We start from the raw sequence: 26,973 nt of genomic DNA on the forward strand, positions 1-26,973 counted from the left end.
CTAAAATTTTAATTCTCATTTTATACTTTTAAAATTACTAAATACTTTAACCACATTTACATACTTCACCCAAAATGATCTTTTAATTTACCGATAAATGAATATATTTTTAAAAAATTAATTTCACATATTCTTTCTCAAACAATTAAACGAGAGGTTCAATTTTTTTGCAGTTCATGCCGGCAATTTTCATTTTTTTAGCTTAAATTAATATTTGCTCTAAATATTGTCAGATGGTATGACGTTTAATCACTTTTACAGTCGCAAGTTTTAAACCCATAACCTTTAAAAATAATAATTCCTTTAACCACTAAGGTAAGTTGATTTATGTCTTTTTTTTTCTTTCACGAAAAAAAAATAAAAATATTAAAAAGAACAGAACTTGTATAGAAAACAAATACATGTGCAATAAATTAGCAAGCAAAATCATGATTAAGAAAAATCCATTTCAATATTAGGTACTGCTTTTAGTCTGCATGTTGCTTTGTTTAAGCATACTCACTAAAGCCTAAACAGACTAGCCTTACAAGATCATCTTTTCTATTAAGATTTTAAATGCAAAGATGTTTAAACATTTGTCTTACGGGGTTAGGATTCGCAATCGGAGGCTCACCGGAAAGTTGCACTTCTGTTCCCAGATGCCGGGAAAGCCTGTCGCCGTCTAGCTTGCGGAAATTGTTTAGACCCATCATCTATTTCAAGTCGCCCAACTGCTGAACCTTTTTTCTTCTTACCTGCATAGTTTGTATGGCTTCCTGATTCTTCCTCTGCATCTTCTCCAAACTTGACCTCCTTCCTGGCTGCTTCATAATCAAATGACTTTATTTGCAAAAGACCACTCGGTTCTTTTGATTTCTTCACTTTAACCGCTTTTGTGTTTTGATTCATAGACTCAAAGCACAGTTGGAAGCTTGTGGATAAATCGGATAAAGACATGGTCTCGTCTTCTTTCTCGATTTCAGAGGAAGGTGTCATGGAAGTTTCCTCAGGTCTATCAGTTACTTCTCTGTTATCGCTGCCATCAATTTGTTCATCTTTATTCGAATTATCTTCCAACATGATAACATCTTCTACTGTCGACGATTCGGTAGCTATCAGAACAGAAGGATCCTCGGGTTGTGGAACTTCTGGAAGTTTAGTTGGCTCAATCGCTGGGGTTTTCGACAGCTCCTCTGTTCCCAAAAATGAGTGAAACGAAAAGTTTACTGAAGATCTTATCTGCGCCAACTTACTCTCTTCCTTCTCCTAAATGACAATAAACAAATTAGTAATAACTTTGCACAATAAATGCACAAAGGAATCAAAATTACAAATAATCTCAACAGAGAGGAGTGCGATTGTCATAGACTGCAACACCATTTTGACTAGCTTAATTGTTGCAACAAAATCAAAAGCTAGAATAGCAAGAAAGGAATAACAAAAACTTACCATTTTCTCGATACCAACTTTTTTCTTTATGGAAGCATTCCCCAGAAGTGCTCCAAGGCCACGGCTCGGTTTCTTTAGAATCAGGATTGTTGCTTCAGTTGCCTACAGGAAACAAATATTTCATCGACTACTAGTCAAAAAATAGATGCATCTACAAAAGGATTAGCAACTTGCTACCTTTGCAGAAGGTGCAATAACTGTAGAAGCATTTGCATCTCCACTCTCCCACGAGCTGGCAAGATTTTCTCTCGCGTGCATTGAGCTACCATTCACATGTGGCTCAAAAGAGAATCCTTGTTTTTTGCCTGTGTCAAGTTCAGTGATACTGCTTCCAATGTTGATCAATTCCTGTTTATGTTGTGGAGAAGAATATTGTGCAGTTATCCCATCAGGTCCCTTGTTCGAGTCTGCTGGAACCTCAGGAAGTAAGACCTTGGCTCCCTTGTTCGATGCTATATGTTCTGGTGTCTACACAGTAGAAATCTTACAGTTATCTCGACAAACAGTAATTATAAAATTAACATTTTCCCAACCCATGGCCGGTTCAACGAAACAAACACTAATGAGGAAGCAGCGCAAAGAATGGTATGAAATCAGCAATTTTCAACCCATTCTTTAGACTAAAATGGTTTCTAATAAGCATAACATTTTATCAGACTTCATGTAACTGAATCAAATCAATTGGCACACTTCACTTTTGTAGCTTTAATATATTAACATTACGAATCACTTGGTGGGCTTTGTTTTCCGAGTCATACAAACAGCCCAACAAAATATTATAATATATTAGGATTATCAAATCACTGTATTGAATCTTACACTTAGTGTACGTCCCATTTTAAGTTGTTGAGCAGCAGCTTCAAATGCAACAGCATTCTGCATAGATTGCCTTATGATGCTAACAAGCACACCAAGATTTCGTTCCACATATGGGTGTTTAGATTTCAACAACCGACGCAATTTATGAGCAGTTACAGGCATCTGCTTGGCTTTTAGAGGTAAGAAAAACAAAAACTTAGTAAAAATACCAATAAGAAATACGGAAAAGGAATGATATATTTACTAGAATTTGATAAAAACATGAAAGTTCCTACCGATTTCAAGAAGTGTTTTGTTTGGCAATACGTAACCAGTACTTTCATCCTCTACACGGGCAATATTGTCTCGCCATTCACAAAGCCCCTATAAGCCATTTAGGTGAGACATATAAGCGAAATAAATGGATATCATCTATTTTGGCTAGTAAGACTATTGTACATCAAATACATTTATCTGAGTTGAAATTATACATTTCTTATGGTTCAACAACCAATCTGTATGTTATTTTAGAAGTAAACAAAGGGTCACATAGATATGAAAACAACAAAAACTTACAGCAACAATTGCTAGCTGCTCAGAGTTGAAACCAGCCACCTGCAACCTATATTAAATAGAAGAATAATTACTTAATTGAAGTTTACGGAATACATTTAAATTTTCTAGCTTGAGCAAGTAACAAACCCATATATATGGAGATATGAATTCTCTGTCAGGATCTCTTTCTCATACAGTTGCATACATACTTCAAAACTTCGCTTGTAGACCTGCAAGCAACAGAACATTTGCTACTAAGACAATAGTCAAGAATAAATAACAGAAAGCAACCAAGTTCACGGATTCATACATCCATTTAAACTTTTTTATTTTGATAAGAATATTAGGCCTCATTAAAAACCCCCTTCATGATTTAAGGAACTTGAAAAATAGTTCCTTAATCAGCGGAAGGAGGAAAAGAGTGCCCTAGGATTTCATTAACAACAATATCAATATAGGAATACAACACCTAACTCCCTTAAGGAGATAAAAAAACCAAAAGGAACATCCTTTAAAAATAACATGAGGATTAACCAATGCCAGCCTTAGCTAGGACATCTGCCTCTAGGTTAGCAGTCCTATTAACCCATCTAATAACGCCTTCATAATCTTTGAGTTTTTGAATAATATCTTTAACAATATGAACATAAACAGCAGGACATAGAACAGTGTCCTTATCCCAGTCAACAGCCACCCTACTATCACTCTCGATAATCAAACGTTCCTTATATCTCTGTCGAATAGATTCAAAGAAAACCATACCCTTTAGGATAACTTTCAATTCCATCATTGTAGGAGGCCCTGGACCAGCAGGCTCTTTGAAAGATGCTAGGATCGAACCAGATACGTCTTTAAGAACACCACCTAAACCACTCCTCTTCCAATCACTAGTAGTAGCAGCATCCACATTAAGTTTAATAAAGCCCTTGGGAGGAGGGGACCACGGACACTTTGATAAAATCCGATTAGAATATGGTAAGCAAGAATCCCCTAAGGAAGGATCAGCAATAAGACAATCCTTAGAGATAGAAACCTGAGAATTTTTTGCTAAAAACCATGAAGCAAGCCTGAACCTTGCTAAAAAGAAAATTTCAGCTTGATCTAGCTTCCCTCCTTCAAACACAATAAAATTCCTAGTTTTCCATATTGTCCATAGAACCACTCCAGGAATAAATGACCATATGAGAGAGTTAGACCTCAATTCTGCCCAGGCTAGAAGAAAACTTTTAGCATCCACTTGAAAAACAGACTGAATATTCCAGTAGCACATGAACTTGTTCCAAATTGACCAAACAACCGAACAAGAAAAGAAAAAATGGGAGGGGGTCTCTTCCATTAACATCCATTTAAACTTGTTGTTAAGGAAGATGCAAGGAGCAAGAAAAGTCAATTTCTGTTATGGTTTTAGATGATTTAGAAGAGAAAGTGAGAAATAGGTAATAGGAATAGAGAAATTAGAGAGAATTCAGAGAAGAAAATGATCGTTCATTCATGACATCCTGGAAAAATATTCACTCAGCCAATTTATTTAGTTACAATGCCAACAGAAGGATTGCCAGCTGGCTGTCCTTTCTAACAAAATATAACAACCCTTTAATGCTTTGTCTTCTTCTGCAGATACTGGACTAGCTGACTTGGGCTGCCTTCATTCTTCTTGGGCCGGCTCCATCATCTGATATGAATCAGCCTGCTCTACTTCAGGTAATTCCTTAGCCCCTTTCTCACGTGCTTTAATCCTTAATTTCTCTTGCTCAATCCCTAACATTCGCAATTCTTCCCCCAATTCTTCCCCCAATTCTTCCTCGCGTTCTCTCCCTTCTCCTTCCACCATGACAATACCCACCCCTCGAGATGATCCTTGTCCCCAAGGATCAAAAGAAGGAAACTGTCCGCGGAGAACAGAGTAATCCTCCCAAGTATCGTTCGACTCGTCGAGGTTAGTCCATCTCACTAACAACTGAGTAACTGGTCGATTATTACGATTGACGATTCTTCTTCCCAAGATTTTACTTGGCTCTATGCGAAACTGACCCCCTTCATCTATCACAGGAGGATCTGTCAAGGCTGTTACTGTAGAGCCAATATGCTTCTTCAACAGACTGACATGGAAGACAGGGTGTAATCGAGATGCTTCTGGTAAGTCAAGTTTATATGCCACTTCTCCAATTTTCTCTAAGATTTTGTAAGGCCCGTAAAATTTGGCTGCTAATTTCAGATTCCTCCTCAGTGCAAGGGATGTTTGACGATACGGCTGCAGTTTGAGGTAAACCCAATCCCCTATTGCAAAATTTCGTTCAGAACGCTTTTTATCTGCCTGCTGTTTCATTCTGTTTGCAGCATTTTCTAGTTGTTGTTTCACAATTTGCCTGATCTCTTCCCTGCTCCTCATTAGTTCCCCAACAGATTGTATCGTTGTTTCAGTCTCCCAAACCATTGTAGGAGGTTTATAGCCATATAGAGCTTGAAAGGGTGTTAGGTTTAGTGCTGTATGATAAGTAGTATTGTACCACCATTCAGCATGTGGCAACCATTTAGCCCATTGCTTTGGTCGAAAAAAACATAGCCCTCTTAAATACTGTTCAAGGCATTGATTCACCCTTTCTGTTTGACCATCAGTCTCAGGATGGTAAGCAGTGCTGAATAGTGTAGTAGTGCCAAGCTGCTTCATTAGTTCTTTCCAAAAGAGGCTAGTGAATGTCTTGTCCCTATCTGAAATAGCTAGTTTAGGCTGACCATGTAGCTTGTAGACATTATTTAAGTACAACGTAGCTACCTCAACCACAGTGTAAGGGTGGGATAATGCCATAAAATGACTGTATTTTGTAAACTTATCCACCACCACCAATATACAGTTTTTCTTCAATGAAGTAGGTAAGCCATCAATAAAATCCATAGTAACCACCTCCCAAGCCTGGTGAGGAATAGGTAAAGGCTGTAGCAAACCTGGTTTAGGCACATGTTCTACCTTAGTTTGTTGACAAACTTTACAACATCTGACATAAGTGGCTACCATAGTTTTAAGTCCAGGCCAATAAAAATATGATCTTATCCTCTGGTAAGTAGCTTGAATTCCTGAATGGCCCCCATGAGGGGAATCATGTAATGTTTGCAGAATTTGAAGCCTCAAAGACCCAGTAGGACCAATATAAACTCTGCCTTTAAATCGTAGTATTCCTTTGGAAAATTTCCAATTAGGATCAGCAGTAGCATTCACAATTAATATTTTGATCCAATCAGCAGCCAATTTGTCATCCTTATAACTGCCTTCCACTTCTGTCACCCAACTAGGAATGATCAGAGTAGTTCCCATAGCCCACAGTTGACTATGATCTTCCCATTGCCTAGACAAAGCATCTGCCACAATATTTGACTTACCCTTTCTGTATTGAATAGAGTAATCAAGCCCCAATAATTTAGTCAGCCCCTTCTTCTGAATTGTGGTGGTCAATTTCTGCTCTAATAAATACTTTAGAGGCTCATGATCAGTTTTAATAATAAATGGCTTACTCTCCAAATAATGCCTCCATTTAGAAACTGCTAATAATATAACAAGATACTCCTTTTCATAAATGGAGAGATCAACATGTCTAGGACTGAGAGCCTTACTTAGATAAGCAATAGGTCTGCCTTCCTGAGATAACACAGCACCAATACCCCCTGAACTAGCATCAGTTTCTAAATAGAAACTCTTAGTGAAATCAGGTAAAGCTAAAACAGGAGCAATACACATGGCCTGTTTTAAGTTTTCAAAAGCAGTCAAAGCTGCAGAAGACCATTGAAAACTGTCCTTAGTAAGCATCTGAGTCAAGGGCTTACTTATGGAACCATAGTGTTTAATAAACCTCCTATAGTAACCAGTCAAACCCAAAAATCCACGCAGAGACTTTAAAGATTTAGGAAGAGGCCAATTCTTCATAGCTTCTATCTTAGTAGGATCTGTTGCCACACCTGCTGCTGAAATAATATGCCCCAAGTACTCCACTTGGGTCTGTCCAAAAAAACACTTGGACAGTTTTGCAAATAACTGATTTGCTTTCAAAACCTCCAAAACCAATTGCAAATGAGTAATATGTTCTGCCATGGAATTACTGTAGACTAATATATCATCAAAAAACACCAAAACAAACTTTCTAAGAAATGATTTAAACAAATCATTCATTAATGCTTGAAATGTAGCAGGGGCATTAGTAAGACCAAATGGCATTACCTTGAATTCATAATGCCCTTGATGAGTTCTGAATGCTGTTTTGTAGATATCCTCCTCTTTAATTCTGATTTGCCAATAGCCTGACCTTAAGTCAATTTTGGAAAAATAAACTGCACCATATAACTCATCTAATAGATCTTCCACCACAGGAATAGGAAACTTGTCCTTTACTGTCAGATTGTTTAATTGTCTGTAATCAACACAAAACCTCCAAGTCCCATCCTTTTTCTTAATTAAGAGGCATGGTGAAGCAAAGGGACTCTTGCTAGGTTGAATAATAGAGGAGTCTAACATTTTAGCAATCTGCTGTTCTACTTCTGTCTTCTGGTTATGAGGAAATCTGTAGGGTCTGAGATTAATAGGACTAGAACCAGGTTTGAGAGGAATAACATGATCATGAGTCCTTGTAGGAGGTAACCCTGTAAGTTCAGCAAAAACAGAGGTATACCTCTTTAAAAGAGGTTTGAGAGCTGCAGGAATTGATTTAGGAGTATCATTCATACTCAACAGAATCACATGCCCCAATATAGCAGCATTAGATGCTGTCATTTTTAATAAAGTAGCACCTGAAATCTGCTGCAACAGTAGTGAAGGTTGCTGTCCTTGTATAACAATATTTGCACCTTGATGGTCAAAACTCATTGTCATTTTATTGAAATCCATCAAAATTGGACTATATAATCTCATCCAATCCACCCCTAAAACCATATCACTTCCTCCTAATTTAAGGAGTCTAAAGTCATGTATGAATGAGTGTCCTTGCATCTGCCACTGCACTTTGTTGCATCTAGCTGAACTATAGAGCTGTTGGCCATTAGCTACTGTGATAGCTAAAGGGTAGGGAGTTAGAACTTGAATTCCAGCATCAGCCCATTCAGGTGTCAAAAAACTGTGTGTACTCCCACTGTCAATCAGAATGTTCAAAGGTCTGCCCTGAATTGTTCCTTGAATTCTCAATGTATTATGGCTAATACAACCAGTAATTGCATTCATTGATATTTCTAAACTTTCCTCTTCTTGCATTGTCTGCTGTTCTGAGTCAGTAGGAACAGAATCTGTAGGAATAATATTCTCCTCTTCAATCATCATATTCAAGTTTCTTGTCTTACACTGATGGCCAGGCTGAAATTTGTCACCACACTTAAAACAAAGGTTATTTTGCCTTCTGTAATCAATGAGATTCTGTTTAGGATTAGAAATTGGTGCGGATTTAATAGGTAATGGCATTGAATTTGTCTTGGAATTAGTAATGGGGTTTGGGTAGGGTGGGACTTTAAAGGAAGGTCTCAACCTTCTGTTTTCAAACTCCACAGATAACTCATAGAGCTTAGCTTGTTTGCATGCCTCAAACAAATTTTTAGGATCTAAAGCTTTTACTCTATGTTTGATGTCTTCCCTAAGTCCACTTATAAAAAGTGACACAAAGAAACCCTCACTCAAAGTAGGATTCTGTAATAACATGTGTGGTTGTAGCTCCTCAAACCTTTCTTGATAGTCTTCAACAGATCCTTTCTGAGTAAGCTTAGTGAATTCCTCCACAATGTCAGAAAAAGACCTATCACTAAATCTATGACACAAGTCAGCTTCAAACTCATGCCAAGTTACATGATGCTTCTGCATAATATAGCCATCAAACCATATTTCTGCTTTTCCTTGAAGATACATAGTAGCCACTTCCACCCTTTGATCCCTATGAACATTGCATAGAGAAAAATACTTCAAACACTTCTGAAGCCACCCCCTAGGATTTATCCCTTCAAAAAATGGCAGCTCAACTTTAGGTCTCTGCCACAAAGAACCCCCTGGTCCCCTGTTTTCAGCTTCCCATCCCAGCATAATAGGTCTACTGTTACTGTTTTCACCCATTTGATTTTCATGCCTAGAATCGTTCTTAAGGGCTAAACAAGCATCAGGCTTATCTTTCAATATCCCTGGTTCATCAGTTTTATAGGTGAATCTTGATTTATCCTTCACTACAGTGATCAAAACAGGATTTTTTTCTCCATCTTTACAGTTATTAGGAGAGTTTACCTGCTCACCTGCAGACTGCTCTTGCTCACCATTTCTGCCCGTTAAAATCTTCAACAGCTCCTCCACATAACCTTGATTAGTGGACATTCTTGCTTCTAGTGCAGCAATCCTGTTTTCCTGAGTCTCCCACCATTTCGGTGGATTAGTCTCATCGCGGCCTTGTTTCACCAAGGCTGTTAGTTCCTCCATCTGCTTCTGCAACCCAGATAAATCAGCTTCCATACTCTGATTTTTCTTTGTCATGCTCCTGATTTACTTGCCAGAACCAAGGCTCTCGATACCAATTGTTATGGTTTTAGATGATTTAGAAGAGAAAGTGAGAAATAGGTAATAGGAATAGAGAAATTAGAGAGAATTCAGAGAAGAAAATGATCGTTCATTCATGACATCCTGGAAAAATATTCACTCAGCCAATTTATTTAGTTACAATGCCAACAGAAGGATTGCCAGCTGGCTGTCCTTTCTAACAAAATATAACAACCCTTTAATGCTTTGTCTTCTTCTGCAGATACTGGACTAGCTGACTTGGGCTGCCTTCATTCTTCTTGGGCCGGCTCCATCATCTGATATGAATCAGCCTGCTCTACTTCAGGTAATTCCTTAGCCCCTTTCTCACGTGCTTTAATCCTTAATTTCTCTTGCTCAATCCCTAACATTCGCAATTCTTCCCCCAATTCTTCCCCCAATCCTTCCTCGCGTTCTCTCCCTTCTCCTTCCACCATGACAATTTCACCCCAAAAAAATCAACAAAAGATGTAATCTGTAGACATTATACTCGATCAAACTGACAAACGGTATCCAAAGTATAGGATTATATTGATACCGACAGTTAATACTTTTTTGTATTCTCCTATTCCTTCAATACAGTTCAATCCTTCTACGCCCAAATCTCAATTTGTGGAAAGCCTTTGATGGCTTATGAAAACATCATTTTTCTTCTTTTTTTTTTTGGGAGGGGGGTATAGACGGTCAAATAAATTAAATTTTAACACAACCTCGGCTTTAAGTTATAAATTAAAGAATGAACAAAATAACATGTCAGAAGCCAGCAGAATCAGTGTTTTAAATCGCGGTCGCGGTCGCGGTTTAGGTTATTTCGGATTTACAATGATTGCGGCCGTCGCGGGTAACTCGGACAGCGGCGAAACCGCTATATCGTGGCCGAAATCGCGGTCGCGGACCGTTTTTTAAAACCCTGAGCGGAATGTCGAAAAGAACACAGCTCTTACATGAATGTAACTAAAGATTAAGACCATCAAAATCTCTTAGCTAGTGTTATTCTAGAAGGGATAATATATGATACAACATGCTCTGTCAATGTAGAAAATGCTGTGAACTGTGATTTAAAGTATCATACCTCTACCAAAGGAGCATCTAAATGTTCACCTTCCTTGGGCATTGATAGCAATTTGATTCTCATTAAATCATAAATGTACAGCAGGTAGTGAGTGTCTTCTCTAGCATATCTGCCATAAAAACGTAATAAAAAGGAACACTTAAGAGACAGACAACGATGGAAGTTTCCTCTTCAATAATTGCAATCACAGTGACAGGAACTTGAAATTTTCTTCAAGCTTGGAGAGAGTAATATGTTAGTACAAAAAGTACAGTCATAAATAAAGAGCAATGTGTTTTTACCTCACATTGATTAAAAAGTCAAATTTAACTACTATTTACATCTTCGTCTTTGATAGTTTTCTTCTCATAAAAACATAAAATGGCAGTAATGACAGTCTAATAGATTTGATGGTTAAGTTTTTTCCTTTTCCGATAAGTTTGACAGGGTTAACACTCAACCACAAGCACTACTTTGAGAACACAAAAAGTAAAGATGTCACAGTTAGCGTAAAATTGTTCAAAAGGGACAACGGTATAGCAAACCTAGAAAACAACAAAAGTTTGATGCATAAACAATGTCAAATTCATAGGTGAAGTAATGCTTTATTTTCTCTCTTTATTTTTTTATCTATATTTTCTTTTTAAAAAAGTGGTCAATAGCAATCAACCATCTACTTTAATGACAAATGCAAGTGCAGCAATAAGACATTATTTAACTAGCTAAGGAGTAAAAGTGGCAACTGAAGAGAGAAAAAGCAATGTTACCTGAGCATTTCATCAGGAATAGGACGCAATCTCCAATCTGCATTCTGGTACCTGCATTGAGTTGGCTAATCAACTGTAAGGAAAATGGCACAGATGATGATCAAAGAGGAGAGAAGTAGAAAGTAGAAACCATAAAGAAGATCAAATTTAAATCAAAACCCACTCTTTGTTGGCTGTAACTCCACAAAAATGCTGCAGAAGGTGCTCCAAACTATTTCTTTCCAATTTCAAGACCCTTGAAGCCTGAGAAACATGCAAAATCACAAGACAACATATTGACAGAAGTCCAACACAACTTTTAACTTCAAATTCAAAACAATCAAATAATCAATTCATGTGTATAGTAATTGCACTCAAAACTGGTTAAGTAGGTGGTAACTTTATCAATAAGTTCCTATGAGCTTAGCATCCTTGTAATCATCCATAAAACCAGTTAAGTTAGTTTAATCATGTAAACCACAAGTAAAGAGTGTTCATATATAAACGTTGTACCAATTTCCTTTCCCTTAATTAATTGTCACACTGCTAATTAACCAACAAATAATTTCATAAAAAGTTATCATGTTCTACATAAACTTTTTTTCTTAACATATACCAAAAAAAGCGAAGTATTTATAAAAAGAATCAAATTAAATCATCAAGTTCATTGAAGTGGGTTGAAAGTATAAAACCTGTCCAGTGTCAAAGAGATTGCACACATATATGCCAAAGTCTCGTTGCAGCCAAACAATATCCCTGTCTGCTCCATGCATAACCTATTTGAATTAAGGATATCAAACAATGAAGTAAACTAAAAAAAAAAAAAGCTATCAAAAGGATAAACCTTTTTCTTGGTGGGGTCCTTGAAAACTTCCCTGAGATATGGGCCAACATGAATCCGAAGCTTCAAAGTATCTACAATAAAATCCTCAGTTCTGGTAGAAATTTGTATCAAGCAAGTTAGTCCTTGAAAAGATCGATATTGGTTATGCTCCAAATCAACCTGAGAATAATAACAGAGAAAATAAACTAAATGCAAAGAAGTAACATATTATGATAATAAAGAAATTAATCCTACACTTATGCATACAATGACAGACATAACTGGTAGCCCAGATACCAGAGATACACAGACACCTTTCTCCAGATCAGGCAAACACTTCATTCTATATCTTACTATAAACCTATAGCAAAACATGCACCATCACATAAAGCATATTAAAAGTTAGATGTTTACCGCAAACTCCTGCACACTGCGCAACTTCGCTGCTAAATCCTTCAAATCTTTTACTTCCTCAACCAGCTTGAATGACGTAGACTTGATTGATGGGGGTTTAACAGGCTCAATATATGCTATATCTTTATCGACAAGATCCATAACAGAGAGCTTTTCCTGTAAAAGAGAAACAGAATTGTTTTTCTCTTATTTTGGAAAGCACCACAAATTAACATGAGATAAACCAGTAAGTTTCAGAAGCTATTGTTGAACATAGTTGGATGTGTGAGATTTTAAGCTATAAGAACAAGACAAAAAGTAAAATTTTTATCACATCCGTATCTAAATATTGTTACTAAGGTATCTCTTATGAACATGGTAACATTCTTAAAACAATTGCATCCTTCCCATCTTCTAGTTCCTATTATCAACGTCACAATTTGCCCCAATAAAGAAATAATGACCTTGATTACAAGATATGTTACTACAAACCAATGCAAACAGAGACTATCACTTCAATGACATATTTTACTGAACCCCTTCCTTTTAACCATGTAAGGTGCCTATAATTCTAGAAAACTTCAAAAGACAGCTATGTTCTCCTTATTCATCTATGTTGTCTCCATGGGAAAGGTTTCTTTGCTGTGAAAACATTCAAAATAACTATATCAATCACTCACTCTTGCCACTTCTTGTACAAAAATTCGGGCCACAGAAAATATGCAAGTGCATTATCACTCAAAAGAAAAACAAAAGCACCAAGTCCAATGCCCTAGCAATGCCAATAAAAGAATTTCAATTATGTCCTATTCTATTCCTGACCACAAGCATCAAAACTCCCAAACCAGTGTTGTTAAGGAGTGAGCTTAGGCACTGTGCCTTAGCACCGGACGAAAAGGTTTAAAAACCCTTTAGGCCAAGGCCCATTGATCAGACTCACACTTGATGAGTGTAGGGACAATTCTTTGTAAGGCGTTTAAAGCAAAAAAAGCCTCTCATTGAAATTCTCTCCAATTTCTTTATTTTTTTATTAAATGCATCTTTAATAGTGAAAATGAGACAATATCAAAATTTCTAGGTCTCAGTGTTTAACCCATCAACAACAAGCATGAGACCATAAGAAATGTGTGTATTGGCCTGTAGAAAAAAATTGCATGTTTTGTAAGATAAATTAGACCACTTTTGAAGTTTCATTATCAGAATTATATGTCTTAAGCTTATACACACACAAGAGAGAGCGAGAGAGAGAGAGAGAGAGCCAAACAAATGAATTGCTCCTTAGTTTACTCAAGCAGGAGCTTTTCACCCTTTGCACCTCAGTACAGAAAGATTATAAAATCATCCTACAAAATATGAAATTCAACACTCGTTGAATTAACCAAACAAAAACGGAACATTGTGCTGTTATCCTATAAGGCTATAACATAAGTAACCAACTAAAATGAGAAATATTATGCAAGCATTTACAAATCAACTACGACATATTTATGCCCCAAAAAGAGAAAAAAGAAGAAAAACCATAGAAGACATATTAAACAAGAAAAAACCAACCAGTGGATGAACAAAACGCTGCCCATCTTCGCTCCTCTGCAACCAAACATGTTCGAAAGGCTGATTCGAATTATTGACAAGTATATTATACTCTTCCTGAGGCTTCCGTATCGTTGGTATATGAAATGGCACCTTCGCTTTCCCTGTCGTCCCTGTAGCCAACGCCCCTTGCTTCACCTTTACTCCAGAAGAACTCGAACCCCCACCTTCGTTCCCACTCACTGACACTCTAGCCGAGTCACTCATTAACCCACCATCCACCTTCTTCTTCTTCTTCCCGTAAACCAGCTGAAACCCAATATTATCCGGAACCGACCCTATGAACCGACCCGTCGCCTCTTCTTTCTTTCGAATCTTTTGAAACTCGTCCATGGAAACGTCGAATCGTTCCCAAATTTCATCGTTGATATCAACGAGCCAATCATAAGCTTCATCATCGACTATACTTTCAATATTGTTAGGGAAATTGATCACCTTGTTAGCGCCCCAGGTTTTAGCCGATGCGCCAATGGATTCAAGCAAAGAATCTGATATTTTGGCAATTTGATCGATCGGAAGCTTGAAATCATTGAAGTTGTTGAAGAAATGAAAGTCTTGATTGGAAGGGAGGATTCGAGAAGAGGAAGAGAGTGAAGAAAGAGAGGAAGAAAGAGGACCTGCAGCTAATGTTTGAATAACTTGAGAACTTTCTGAAGGTTGAGATTGGTCTTCCATTGTCATCTGATCGTCGTTGTCGTTCATCGTTTTTTAGGGTTTATGGTGAAAGAAAACATTAGGTTTTTGAGAATTTTAGGAAGTTTTTCTTATTATCTCCGAAGTAGACGATAAAGCCAAAAAAGGAAATTGTTGAAGAAAGGGTAAAATACAGTAATTGGTCACTTAAGTTTTAGATCACTTCCACTTTGATAATAAAAATAGAAAATTTTGCATTTTAATCATTATGTTAGGCTTAATACCCAAATAAGTGCCCAAATTATATCCTTTTTCTAAAATAGGTGCCTACAGTATTTTTTGGATCATCCAGGTACCTAACATTACAAATGTTACCACTTTAGGTGTTGGGACTTTTAACGGCGTTAATTTCCTCCGTTAAGTGACACATGTCTCAATCTGATAATTTTTAAAAATTTTATATAAAATTAATATATATATATATATATATAATTTAAAAAGAAAGCACATAAATTTTAAAATAACTCCAAAACTTTGAAAACCTTTATTTCAACCCCTAAATCCACGTCGATCGCCTCCCTTTGTCATCGACGAAGCTTCATCTGACCTCACTTCCCCCCGGCGACCAAAATCCCTATGAAATTGTGACCAATTGACGGTGAATTGACGTTTTATACTTTGTGAACTCTATGATGAAAATCGTGATCCCACACGATTCCGAAGGCCAATCGACGACAACTACAATGATGTATAACTAGGATGATGGCAGAGACTATGTCGGCGGCGGTAGTTGTGGCTGGAAAGGGCAACATTGATAGGTTAGTGTTAGGATTTAGAAAATTTAGGGATTTTGAGGCTTTTTTTTTGTAATTTAAAAGAAATTAGGTTTTTTATAATAAATATAATAATATTTCTAATATTTAAAAAAAATTAAAATTATCATATTATGACACGTGTCACTTAACGGAGAAAACTAACGGTCACTACGTTTTGGGCACCTAAAGTAATTACGTTTGTAATGTTAGATATATGGATGGTCCAAAAAATACTATAAGCACCTATTTGGAAAAAATTTACACTTATTTGAGTATTAAGCATTATCGTTAATAAATGTTTTCATTTCGATCATTTGAATCATCATGTCCACTTTTCATTTTCTAATAAATTAATATCATCTAATAAGATGATAACATGAACAAATCAAACGACGATAATGATAAAAAAGAGTTATTTTTTCTAAAAATCTTGAATTCGAATAATTATGGTGTGCGAAATGTAACACTGAAAATTCTTGTCATTGTGTGGTGTTAGAGTGAATGTCTTACATATTGACAAAGGATATAACACTTGTCCTCCCTTTAGTTATGGAAGTGTTATACGATAACGGGATTTAAAATGTATTATTGTTTGATTGGTGAACTTCGGGCCATGAATATCCTTATAAAAAATTGGTTGAAGACCCAAGAAAATTAACGAGCCATCATTTCTATGAGTAACCTTAGCCATGAATAGGTCTGTAAACGAACCGAATGCACACGAACGGAGATATGCTCATGTTCGTTCATTTAATAAATAAATGAACATAAACGAATAAATTTTTTTTGTTCATGTTCATTCATTAAGGAATATAGCTTGTTCGTTTATGTTTGTTTATTTCAATGATAAACGAACACAAACGAACGAACATAATAAATGAACATAAACGAACACAATAAACGAACATAAACGAATAACACAAACACAAAAACAAACTTACTCGAACACAACAAATGAATGTAAAAAAATAAACAACAAGAATAACAACTTAAAATTCATTAATATAACCTGAAACTTTAGAGTTAATTTGTTCAAATACGACAAAAACATACATAAATCATAAATAAGCTATATGAACATAATAAAGTTTAAAGTTAATTTGTTCAATAAAAGAATCTTCTTGAAATCCAAACAACTTCAATAATCTTTGTAACATATTCAACTTGCCCTCTGTTCGAACATAAATGAACGAACATAAACGAACATATAATCGAACGTTCACGAACGTAAATGAACGAACGAGCCCTTTGTTCATGTTCGTTCATTTAATTAAACGAACGCAAACTCTTGTTCATATTCGTTCATTTAATAAATAAACGAACATAAACGAACTTCCCGCCGCACGGTTCATGAACGGTTCGCTGAGTTCATTTACAGGGCTAACCATGAAATCCGCTGCACCATTTACTTCCCTCTTCACCAAGTTGAAATCAACGTACCAAGCTTTACAAAGAAGAGTGGATATCATACGAATTTGAGAGAAAGGACTACCAATCGAAACAGTTGATATCATATAACCACGGATATCCGACTTATTATTAATTAATTTAAATTGAGTATTATAGAAGAAGCAAAATTATATCCCATTGAATATCTCAAAATTTAATATTTCTTTATTTAAATCGAAGATAGAAAGTATTAATTTAATGCAGTAAAGACACTTCCCGTTTGAAAGATAATTGAACATTATTTTTTCTCCTTAAATTCCTTAATAAAGAATAAAAATGCTACATTCATTTATTCATTCATTATAGGAGTCATTCAAATGGATTTGGATTTAAATAGTAATATCGCCGAGGCAGTATCTGAAATTGCTATCGCGAAAAATAACGGTGTAAAATGAGATCACACCAATAGCGGCAAATCGCGACTGCAATTTAACGGGACCGCTATTCCGCTATTATTTTGTTATTTTATTATTTTTTTTAAAACGGGTTTTTATTAAAAAATCAGTTCCTTCGAAATCACGATTGCGATATCTACAATGACCGTAATAAACGCAACGCGACCGAAAACACTATTTAAATCCTGGTCATTCATTAAAATTAAACTTGAATTTATATATTTTTCATTATAAAAACAAAAAATTAATCGATTAAACCTCTAGTTTAAGACTCCATGAATGTGTACCAAAGATTGGAATACTAAATGAGGTGACACTGGTTTATGGACGATAGAAGAACTTTATATGCTTCCATGAAGATGAACTGTCATAAAAGCTGCTGTTTCAGGTGAGGAATACCAGAAATTAGCTCTTCTTGATAATAGTTGATCTTGAATCTACTGGACTTGACCCTTTATTTCTATGAAAGTTAATAAAATTTTGACATTTTTTATTCAGAAACTGCTATTGAAATATAAATGTATATTGTCCAAGCATGGATGTATATATGTGCTCATCATGGTGACTTTTGACAACAATTTCCTTTGTTTTATTGCTATTGTCATTTGTGAATACTAATTACGCTCAACAGTTATTCCTATAGAGAAGAAAATCTATAACCTGTGATGGTAATATATGCATATATCAAACGAACATTCAACTATGTTTCGGGCGAAGTAAAGCGTGAAGCATGCCTATTCAGGGTTGACAGGGGCCTCGTTAATGACCCGAATAGGGGTAGGCGGGATCGAGTCCCACCACTCTTTCAACCGCCGATTTTGATCTCGATCTCCTTGGTTGTTTCCAATATACTTCCCTACCAGTGATGTCGTGACCATGGAATGAAAAACAGCGGCAATTATGATATACTTAAAGGGAATCAGAGCAAACAACATCGCCAATCCGATCATCACGAGCATCACCGTATTTGCATGCTGAAATGGATAACAAGCGTGTTAATTTCCTTGGAGTATGGAATTATGAACCAAAGATTTCTCCAAAAGAACAAAAAAAAAGCACAAAGTTTCACCATAAATCTTGCGGAGGAATGCATTTAATTTTGCTTAATCTTAAAGTTCCAAACTCAAAGAATATGTAATTGCATGAATACCTTGTGTGCCCTCGAAACCAGAAGTGAATGCAACTTCAGTATCGTTACATTCGCCTCCTTTATTGTCTCACGAAGTGTCAAAAATCTGTATTGAGCAGAGACTACATTCTCTCTCGTACTCGCATTATTGTCGGAGCCGGTGTACACAACTATCTCCTTTTGCTTGTCTTTAAGCCTTTCTTGTCTTGCTCTTGCCATATTCGCTACCACCAGAAGCAAACCAAAACATATCGCCTTGCCGATCCATTCCCTACAATAAGAACATCATGCCTAGTTAATTTACTGTCCTATGATTCGAATTTGCATCAAGATTTTGAATTTTTTTACATGTACTAGGTGGAAAAAAGAAAGAAAGATCAAAACCGACTTACTTGTATACTAACAGTGTAATTATGGCAAATGCCAGAACAGTAGTTGCTGGTCTCTCCCATGAAAAGATGTCTCGAAACCAAGGGAATACACTTCTAAGTGGCTTTAGTAGCTCCTACATATGCCAAAAGAATAAGTGGCACCAATAAGTTCTTAATCACTATGAAAAGTTTCATTGGCTCATCGAAAGCAATGCTACAGGGTCCCGGATCATGATATGATGTGCACCCTCTTACCATGATTCAAAGTGTGCATGTTATGCTCACCCTGCAACCGGAATGATAGGCATACGAGTGGAAAGAGTGAGTAATTACCATAAGAATCATAGCACTTTCACTGATCCCTTCCTCTTTCAGCCCCTCGACCGTGGCTCTAGCTTTGGCAACTCCTCTTCCTTCCTTTCTCGCTTGATCAATGGCAGTCCCGAGTGAGATCTTATCATCATCATCTTTGCCAACTGCAATAGTTTTACTCACCTCATTCACTCTTTTCACTTCTAAACTTGACATGATGTGCTCTGGAAGGTTCAGTTTCCTCAATATCGAGCTTGCACTACATGGTTGCCCACTATCTACCTCCTTTAGACTCTGAGCAAGCTGTTCGAGTACATAATCCCCTTTTGGTAACTCTTCATACAAACCGAAAATCAAGAAACTTATCGGATTTGGTGGACAAATTCTTAGCATTTCTCTTGCTGCATGAAGCCTTATTATGCTCAAAATGGTCCTTGCATGCATCTCCCACGCTTGTATGGGACATTCCACCTCAAAATCTGATAAAAATTTGTGCATTAGCAGAATCTCCTTAGTAAGTGCTAGCCAATGGTCGCGCCTTGTGGAGCTTGTAATCTCGGGAAACTCCAGCAGAACTCCTGGTCTAGAAAAACTCAAAAACTAAAGTCAGAAATAACTAGTTCTTCACATTTGTCAGTACAAGGTAAAACATTACTTCGAAATTTCAGTACCATTTAGCTAGACAAGCTGCAAGTATAACTTACAAGTCAGGGGACTCGTAGATTATGGCTTTGTCGAAAAGTGGAGCACCCCATGGACCTGTTGCAGCTGGTTTAACACTGTGATCAATTTTCCTCGTAAGATCAATCTTAAGTGCATCTTCGTAGTTTATTGCCCCAGAAGCCTCAAAGTAGAGAGCGTAATTAGTCAGTGTAAGCCTCCCTAGAAAAGTACCCTTCACAGTGAGTGATTACTTGGTAACAATCACTCAAATTGTAGTAAGATGAGACATTTATTTGATCATAATAGAAACAGAAAACTAACCAGGCCAACTTGTGCCTTCAATATGGCGTACTACTCTTTGTGAGCTAGCTGTTCCTTCGACATGTAATATAAATTCATCATCAGCCAACTCTACACCGTTCGGTTTTGCTTGTTTCTGCAAATGCTTCATGCAACTGTTGACCAACAGTTTTCAAAGGCATATTAAACACTTACAATATTGCAGTTAAAACGAGTAAAGTTAATTGTTTGATTCTACCACTGTCAGAATTCTGTTATACTGTTCAACAGAGTTGTGATAATTAGTTTAAGTCTCACCGATGGTGCTGGTTTATTACTATATGATCATTGATGTTTATGCAGATGAGATAAAATTAAAACTAAATGAAAGCAAACCGAAAGTGCCGTCTATGACGATAATATAATCAAGGTAATCCTGCAATGATAAGTCCTCAGAAAAGCAGCATTTCTTTCAAGTAGAGTTTGGATTGCATACTTGTGAATTTCTTTTAGGAACCTATCATATGCTGGGAAAAAGAGGTGATTTCCGGTAGGCAAGGTAAGCTTTTCGAACGTGAATCTTCCGTTAGTGATGTCGGCAGCTAATGGAACTAATGAACTCAACCACACAAAAGCATCTCCTTCAACACTCGGATCATGATTAACCTATCAAGAAAAGTGCACAAATCAATTGTCTAAGAATGACAAAACACTCTTGATAAACATAAACATATATTCATATAGTACAGGCATCAGTTTCTCCAATCAATTATTTTGTGAACAAATTAAAGCAATCGAGTGATTAGAAGTAAATTTTCTTACGAGGAGTGGCATCTGGTCCGAATAGAAAAGAGAGATATCATCCTGCTCGGTCGGCTCTTGTACTCGTATAGTTCTATCTTCTTTCCCCTTCCCAAAGTACTCCTGCTAACTCAACATAATTATATCAGAACTATGCATGTAGAGAAAGTTGTCAAAAGGTAAATTTGACTAACTATAAGGCAAATATTACAAAGAACATGAAAAAAACAAAATTGCACAACAAATTTCTTCCAAAATGGATTGTTCAGGCAAAAGATTGCAACTCAAAATCGAAGAAAATTCCAATGTAGACTATGATCGAGAGGTTAATATATGCCCACCGATCGCGGCTCTTCGTCGACAGCTCTTGGTTTCTCCCAAGCAAGCATCATATCATATGTAAACCGGCTATATGATCCATTGCTCATCTTTTCTTTCATATTTTGACACAAGTTAATCAGGGCTTTTAGGCTGCAAAATTCCACTAATTTCTTCGAAAAATCGCCTGCTTCGGGTTCCCATTTCGCTTCGAATTCTTTTACCAAACGATCCACTGAAGAACCAAGTTCCCTGTGCAAATTTAGATTATTGAAAGCTCTCTTATTATGCTGTGCGTGTACCATGTTTGAACATGCAAATAAATATAGGAAAAAACTGATAAATGCATACATACATACATGCATATATATATATATATAAACACATTCGTTCACCCATCACAAGGTAAGAAGAATCTACCAAAAAGATCAAACTGACAGTGTGATAACACTATGTAAAACACATATCATTTAAGAAAAAAAGTGTTTATATATATATATATATATATATATTACTCTGCACTTCGTTGAAGAACATGGTTGGCAATGGAAGAAAGATGCTTCCTCTCCAACATCATCTTGTTCGACTTCTTGAATCTCTTGCTATTTTGCTTTGATCAATGAAGAAAAATAGCTTATGGCCTTTTGAATCTTCGATTATCAAAGGAAATGAAGGCGGCAAAAGAACCGAAGAGGTGGGTTCTCCTATGGCTGACACGTTGGGTTGGCCATGCAAATTAACAGCTGTTGTCCTTACGTGCTTACATTTCAAAAAAAAATTCTTCAATTCCTCGTTCTTCTATCCCATTATTTTAAGTTTTTATTATTAATTCTGTCATCAACTATGCAGGTTAACTAAAATGTATTCATCATATTTATTTGTAAAATTTAATTCAAATATTTTTTTTTATAAATACAAGGTAATATATGTTAAAAAATAATTATTTTTAATTTTTTGACATTGAATACTTTTACTCATGATATTTCTTATGCTCGAACCAGAGACTTCAAAGAATAATAATAATTCTTTTACCACCGAAGTCACTGAAGTTCTTCACCTTAATTCGAATATATACTTTTGAAAAATAGAATTATTAAATAAAATTGTATATAAGATTATTAATTTTATTACCAGGTTGGAACATTACCAGGTGGTTGTATATTTGGGCTTTAAATACTGGGTTTTTTTGGCTCAACGAAAATTTTAGGTTTAATACAAACATAAATGTCTGAATTATATACAACGTTTATTTTAGATGTACAAAGATTTTTTTTTATTAAAAATATGTATATAATATTTCTAACGTTACATTTTTAGTTATCTATATCATAACAGCCGTGAAAAAATCATTAAGTGACATGTATCACTCTTATATATTTTTTAATATTTTATTTTTAAAAAGAAAACTTAAAATATTATTATTTAAAAAACCTCATTTTTTCCCTAAATTTACAAAAAGACCTCAAAATTTCCAAATTCTAAATACTCAAACCCTAAAATCTAATCTTTCCCACTGTCAACCACCACTAATGTCATCATCGTCGGTGGAAATCCTCACGTTGTTGACCAGTCGAAACCCCACGTTGTCGATTGACTGGTGAAGTAGAACGATGATGCACGATGAGTGAAAACTTAATGATCAAAACCCCAAATTGTCGTCGGAGTTCGTATATCTGGAAGGAAGTGGGACGAGAAAAACGTGAGGGGATGGAAGGGAGAGAAAGCAGGGGGTGAATGGGAGGGAAGGAACGACCGAGAGGGGGGGGGGGAATGGGAGGGAGAGAAAGCAAGGGTAGACGGGAGGGAAGGGACGACAGGGGGAGGGGAAGACACTGGGGGAATTTTTTTATTTTTTAAAAAATAAAAAAATATAAATGTGATATGTGTCGTTTAACGATTTTTTTAGCGGTGGACACCTAAACGTGTAACGGAAAAAAACGTTAAATAACTATTTTTAGCAAAAAAAAAAACTTTAGACATATAGAGTTAACTTTGTGTATAGTTTGAACAATTATTTTACATTAAGCCAATATTTTATATAAAATTTAATATGTGTTTGCGGAAAAGTTATAGAACTACTCAAATTGCTCAAAAACAATACGACACCTGAAGTAATATAACACAAACGCCTAAATCAATCACAAAAGCAATGACAAAATCATAAATTAGAAAATTAATAGTGTCGTGACCAAACATAAATTCTTCAAATCCCATAATTCGTTAAAGGGAGATGGTCTAAAATAACCATCAACGTAATTCGAAAGCTTCTCTCCTCCACCATCGAACATGAAGATCAAGGATCCGCCTGAAAAAAGAGAGGATCCTCCCTGCAGACCTATAATATCATAGCTCCAAAAGGGTCCACAACAACAAAAACAAGCCAACACATTAGAGACTCTTGTTTTGCCGCTCAAAACCATCTCACCTACCTCTGCAACTGATCGCATTTCAAGTGCACCGAAATCTAATAAAGACAGAAACAAACAACCATAACAGAACCACTTCAACACCTCAGAAGACAAAAAAGTATACTACATTCAAATCAGATTACATCCGATAAACTCAACACGATCGAAAGAGGGAAAAAAACATTATAAGAAATAACCATTCAACCAGCAAAGTCCTTAAAATTTGAGTTTACATAAGAGTGGTTATTCACTAACAATAGCCCTGAAAATTTTATCCAATATCTCTTCTCATTTTCTCTAAACCCTAGTGGCGAGCTTCATTTCTTTGCTTCTCTCTCCTCTTCCTAATTTCTTCTGTTTCTAATGCTCCTGTAATCTGGTGCGTTTTCAGTGTTCTTGGTATTAGGTTGTGCTTGTGGGACTTGAAGTTGCCTAGTAGATGGGTAATCGGCATCGCTATATCACAGTGGATAGCGACAGCTTGTAGGCAGAGCACATGATTAGTAGAGATTAGGGATAAAAATCTCCATTGTGGTTGTACCCCAGAATCCAACATTTATGTCAACGACAATGGCACCAACATGCTCAACGTGAAGCAAATGCAGTTGCAGATTCTTTAGCTAAAACTTGTGATCCCAGTAGCTTTGAATTAATGAGCTTCACGAACCTCCAAAGTGTGTGAATGTATTGAGTGATCTTGGTTATGAACGTGTACGTGGCAACTGGCCTTATGATTCAAATATTGGAACCTATACTATTAGGAACGGAATTAGGATTAAACGTTGAGTGGATAAAGTTATTTTATATTAAAAGAATAATAACCTATTAAGTAGTTAAATCTAAAAATTAAAAGGGACAAAAATCTTATTTTATTAATATTTAAACTAAAAATATTGCAACAATCCCTCTAAACTACTATGTAGCTAGGGATGGGCACGGGGCGAGACGGACTGGGTTTTTGGCTGCCTCGACCCTGATCCGAAAATATATTCTTAATACCAAACCTTGCCTACCCCGATAACTTTTATGTTTTCTCTCGCCTCGATTTTTAGACTATAACCCCAACTACACACAAATATATAGATATTTTAGATAATTTAAATAATATATTTTATAATTATTTACAATATTATAATAATTAAATAATATATTTTAATATTATAAAAATAAAAATATATAAAATTTTAAATATATTATATATTTTATACCAGGTTGAATCGAGTTGGTAATTTTTCACCTTAAACCCGACCCTACCCTAAACCTACCTAATATATAACTTGTCTCGTCCCGAACCTCAAAATTTTAAAAGAAAAACCGTCCCAATAGAGTCAGTCGAGTTGAGACCCGTCGGGTTCTAACATTTTTACCATCCCTATACGTAGCTACGTTCCTGTACACTATTTACTAAAAAATGTAAATATATATGAACTATTTAAATAATCCTTTTGGAGAAAACTTATAAATAGCACTGGGAAATGTACAATAACGGTTTTTGACGAAACTGTTTGGAGTTTAATTTAATTTTGTAAGTGGAGGTTTAAATTTACTTTTAAGGGTAATTTACTTATTTAATCACCCATATATTCCCACAGTTCCATTTTGGTCATTCAACTATTTCTTTTTTAAAATCATATCTAACGTTATATTTTGGTTCCGTTTTAATCATCTGCCGCTAAAAAATAAATGGAACTGTTGACATGGTAATTTTTTTTATTTTTTTTAATGATGACATAATATTACCTTATAGTGACACGTCAACATAGCCGTTAACTTTTTAACTGAGTAATCAAAACGTAATGTTAGATATGATAAAGAAAAAAAAGTTGGGTGACTAAAATAAAATCGTGAGAATAGGTGGGTAACGAAATATGCAATTTATCCTAATTAAAAAAAATTGAAGGATTTAATTTATTTTTAAAATAAGGGGTATAATTATAAATTTTAAAATTTTAAGATTTAATAAGAGTTTTAAAAAATTGAGAGGAAATTTACTTAAAAATAATTGAAAATTTTAAAACTTAATCAGTATTTCTAAAAAAAAATTAAAGGTATCAAATTAAAATTTTAAAAATATGAGAAACTGCATACTAAATTTTCCAAAATTTTAGAGGGCTAAGACCCTTTGCCCCGTCTGCCCCTGGAAATGCATTTGTATAGTAAACAAATAATAATCATAAAGTTATTATTTCAATAATATTATTATAATTATATTATTTGTTAAGCGGACCTTTGGTGTCTCTTTATTAGTTTATTCCTAGTTTAATCGCTGAACAATGACCTTTATTTTAAATTGGACCCTAAATATTTTGAAAGTTTTAGTTTTATCGTAAACTATATGTATATATTAATCACATACCTTATTAATAAAATCATTAGGTCAAGTTATATTATTATCTATTTAGAAAAAAATTGAGGTTAAACTATGGTTGAAATTAATTATATATTTAGATGAATTCGGGAATAAAATTAGAAGATTCAAATGTTTGGGGACCAATTTAGAAAGTGGGTAATAGTTTAGGGATGAAATTGGAATGTTTAAAAGTTTTAGAAATAATTTAGAATTAGAGTCATTGTTTAGGGATGAAATTGAAGTATTTAAAAGTTTAAGGACTAATTTAAAATAAAGGTTATAATTTGAGGATATATGATGTCATTAACTCAAAGAAATACCCAACGAGAGGGAGGCCTTAATTTTAGTTCTTCCTCATTTTTATCCTATAAAAGTAAACCAAATTAGAAACGAGGACAATAAAGTAATTTACCCAGTAGACGCAAGTGTATAAATAGCAACCCTAAAACATATTTGTTTCCATGGCAATAAAAAAATCATAATACAAAAGCAGAAGAAAAAAAAAAGAAAATGTCGGTAATAGTAGATAAGTTGAAGGACATGATGGGAGGCGACAGTGACGACGAGAAGAAAGGAGAAAAGAAGGACAAACATCACAAAGATAACAAGGATCACAAGCATCACAAAGACCACAAAGATGAAGGGATGGTGGATAAGATCAAGGACATGATCCACGGTGACAAAGACAACGACGACAAACACCACAAGAAAGACAAAGACAAAGACGATAAGCATCACAAGAAAGACAAAGACGACAAGCATCACAAGAAGGATAAGGACGATCATGGTAGCGATGGAGAGAAGAAGAGGAAAAATAAGGGGAAGAAGAAGCATGGAGACGGCCATAAGAGCGGTAGTGACAGTGATAGTGATTAAATCATCATCATCATTATCTTCGTTTATGCAGTTGCAAGGTATGAATAAAATATAATAATAATATGACAATAAGGTATTTTTTTATTGAAAAAGTTAATTAGTATTCGTTGTCACGTGTGAAAAACATGTGAATACTAGTTAATTTTATGTTTTTGATTATGTTAGTTTTTATTTTATTTTATTTTATTTGTGTTAAACGTGAATATACGTGTTTAATATTTTATTATTTAATGAAATCTTTTATCTTATGAATATAATCTGAGTAAT

At 35.4% G+C, this 26,973-nt stretch overlaps 3 protein-coding genes across 4 annotated transcripts; 1 reads left to right on the top strand and 2 right to left on the bottom strand.

Moving 5' to 3' along the window:
• Window positions 1–438: 438 nt before the first annotated feature.
• LOC120208594 (protein RRP6-like 2) lies at window positions 439–14,659 on the bottom strand. Of its 2 annotated transcripts, none has more exons than XM_039207825.1 (14): window positions 13,869–14,659; window positions 12,339–12,494; window positions 11,946–12,104; window positions 11,794–11,877; window positions 11,286–11,365; window positions 11,123–11,173; window positions 10,377–10,485; window positions 2,929–3,011; window positions 2,803–2,848; window positions 2,523–2,610; window positions 2,248–2,417; window positions 1,606–1,896; window positions 1,447–1,530; window positions 439–1,245 (listed from the first exon to the last, which is right to left on the bottom strand). In XM_039207825.1, the coding sequence occupies exons 1-14, from the start codon at window positions 14,607–14,609 to the stop codon at window positions 610–612; spliced, it is 2,778 nt and encodes a 925-aa protein (XP_039063756.1). In that variant the 5' UTR covers window positions 14,610–14,659; the 3' UTR covers window positions 439–609. The 2 variants fall into 2 exon arrangements, with proteins under 2 accessions (XP_039063756.1, XP_039063755.1); XM_039207824.1 differs by having other exon boundaries at window positions 1,429–1,530.
• A 3,272-nt stretch (window positions 14,660–17,931) lies between these two features.
• Window positions 17,932–21,728, bottom strand: LOC120208563. The gene is made up of 10 exons (XM_039207794.1): window positions 21,588–21,728; window positions 21,096–21,324; window positions 20,776–20,880; window positions 20,450–20,619; window positions 19,996–20,129; window positions 19,716–19,893; window positions 19,033–19,594; window positions 18,721–18,833; window positions 18,350–18,599; window positions 17,932–18,173 (listed from the first exon to the last, which is right to left on the bottom strand). Exons 1-10 carry the CDS (start codon window positions 21,647–21,649, stop codon window positions 17,934–17,936), a joined length of 2,043 nt encoding a protein of 680 aa, XP_039063725.1. The 5' UTR covers window positions 21,650–21,728; the 3' UTR covers window positions 17,932–17,933.
• Window positions 21,729–26,340: 4,612 nt separating this feature from the next.
• LOC120208575 (dehydrin HIRD11-like) lies at window positions 26,341–26,706 on the top strand. Its single transcript, XM_039207805.1, has one exon. The coding sequence runs from the start codon at window positions 26,341–26,343 to the stop codon at window positions 26,704–26,706; it is 366 nt and encodes a 121-aa protein (XP_039063736.1).
• The last annotated feature ends 267 nt before the right edge of the window (window positions 26,707–26,973 follow it).

This window comes from Hibiscus syriacus, unplaced genomic scaffold (genome assembly GCF_006381635.1).
Source record: "Hibiscus syriacus cultivar Baekdansim isolate YM2019G1 unplaced genomic scaffold, ASM638163v2 tig00016637_pilon, whole genome shotgun sequence".
Classification (NCBI taxonomy): Eukaryota; Viridiplantae; Streptophyta; class Magnoliopsida; order Malvales; family Malvaceae; genus Hibiscus; species Hibiscus syriacus.

Coding starts and splice junctions, on each gene's coding strand:
- LOC120208594 (XM_039207824.1), bottom strand. CDS start 14,609: ATGAACGACAACGACGATCAGATGACAATGGAAGACCAATCTCAACCT. Junction 12,495..13,868: donor AGCGTTTTGTTCATCCACTG/GTTGGTTTTTTC, acceptor TCTCTTTTACAG/GAAAAGCTCTCTGTTATGGA. Junction 11,366..11,793: donor ATCTCTTTGACACTGGACAG/GTTTTATACTTT, acceptor CATGTTTCTCAG/GCTTCAAGGGTCTTGAAATT.
- LOC120208563 (XM_039207794.1), bottom strand. CDS start 21,649: ATGATGTTGGAGAGGAAGCATCTTTCTTCCATTGCCAACCATGTTCTT. Junction 20,620..20,775: donor CGGACCAGATGCCACTCCTC/GTAAGAAAATTT, acceptor TTTTCTTGATAG/GTTAATCATGATCCGAGTGT. Junction 18,600..18,720: donor ATTACACTGTTAGTATACAA/GTAAGTCGGTTT, acceptor TTCTTATTGTAG/GGAATGGATCGGCAAGGCGA.
- LOC120208575 (XM_039207805.1), top strand. CDS start 26,341: ATGTCGGTAATAGTAGATAAGTTGAAGGACATGATGGGAGGCGACAGT.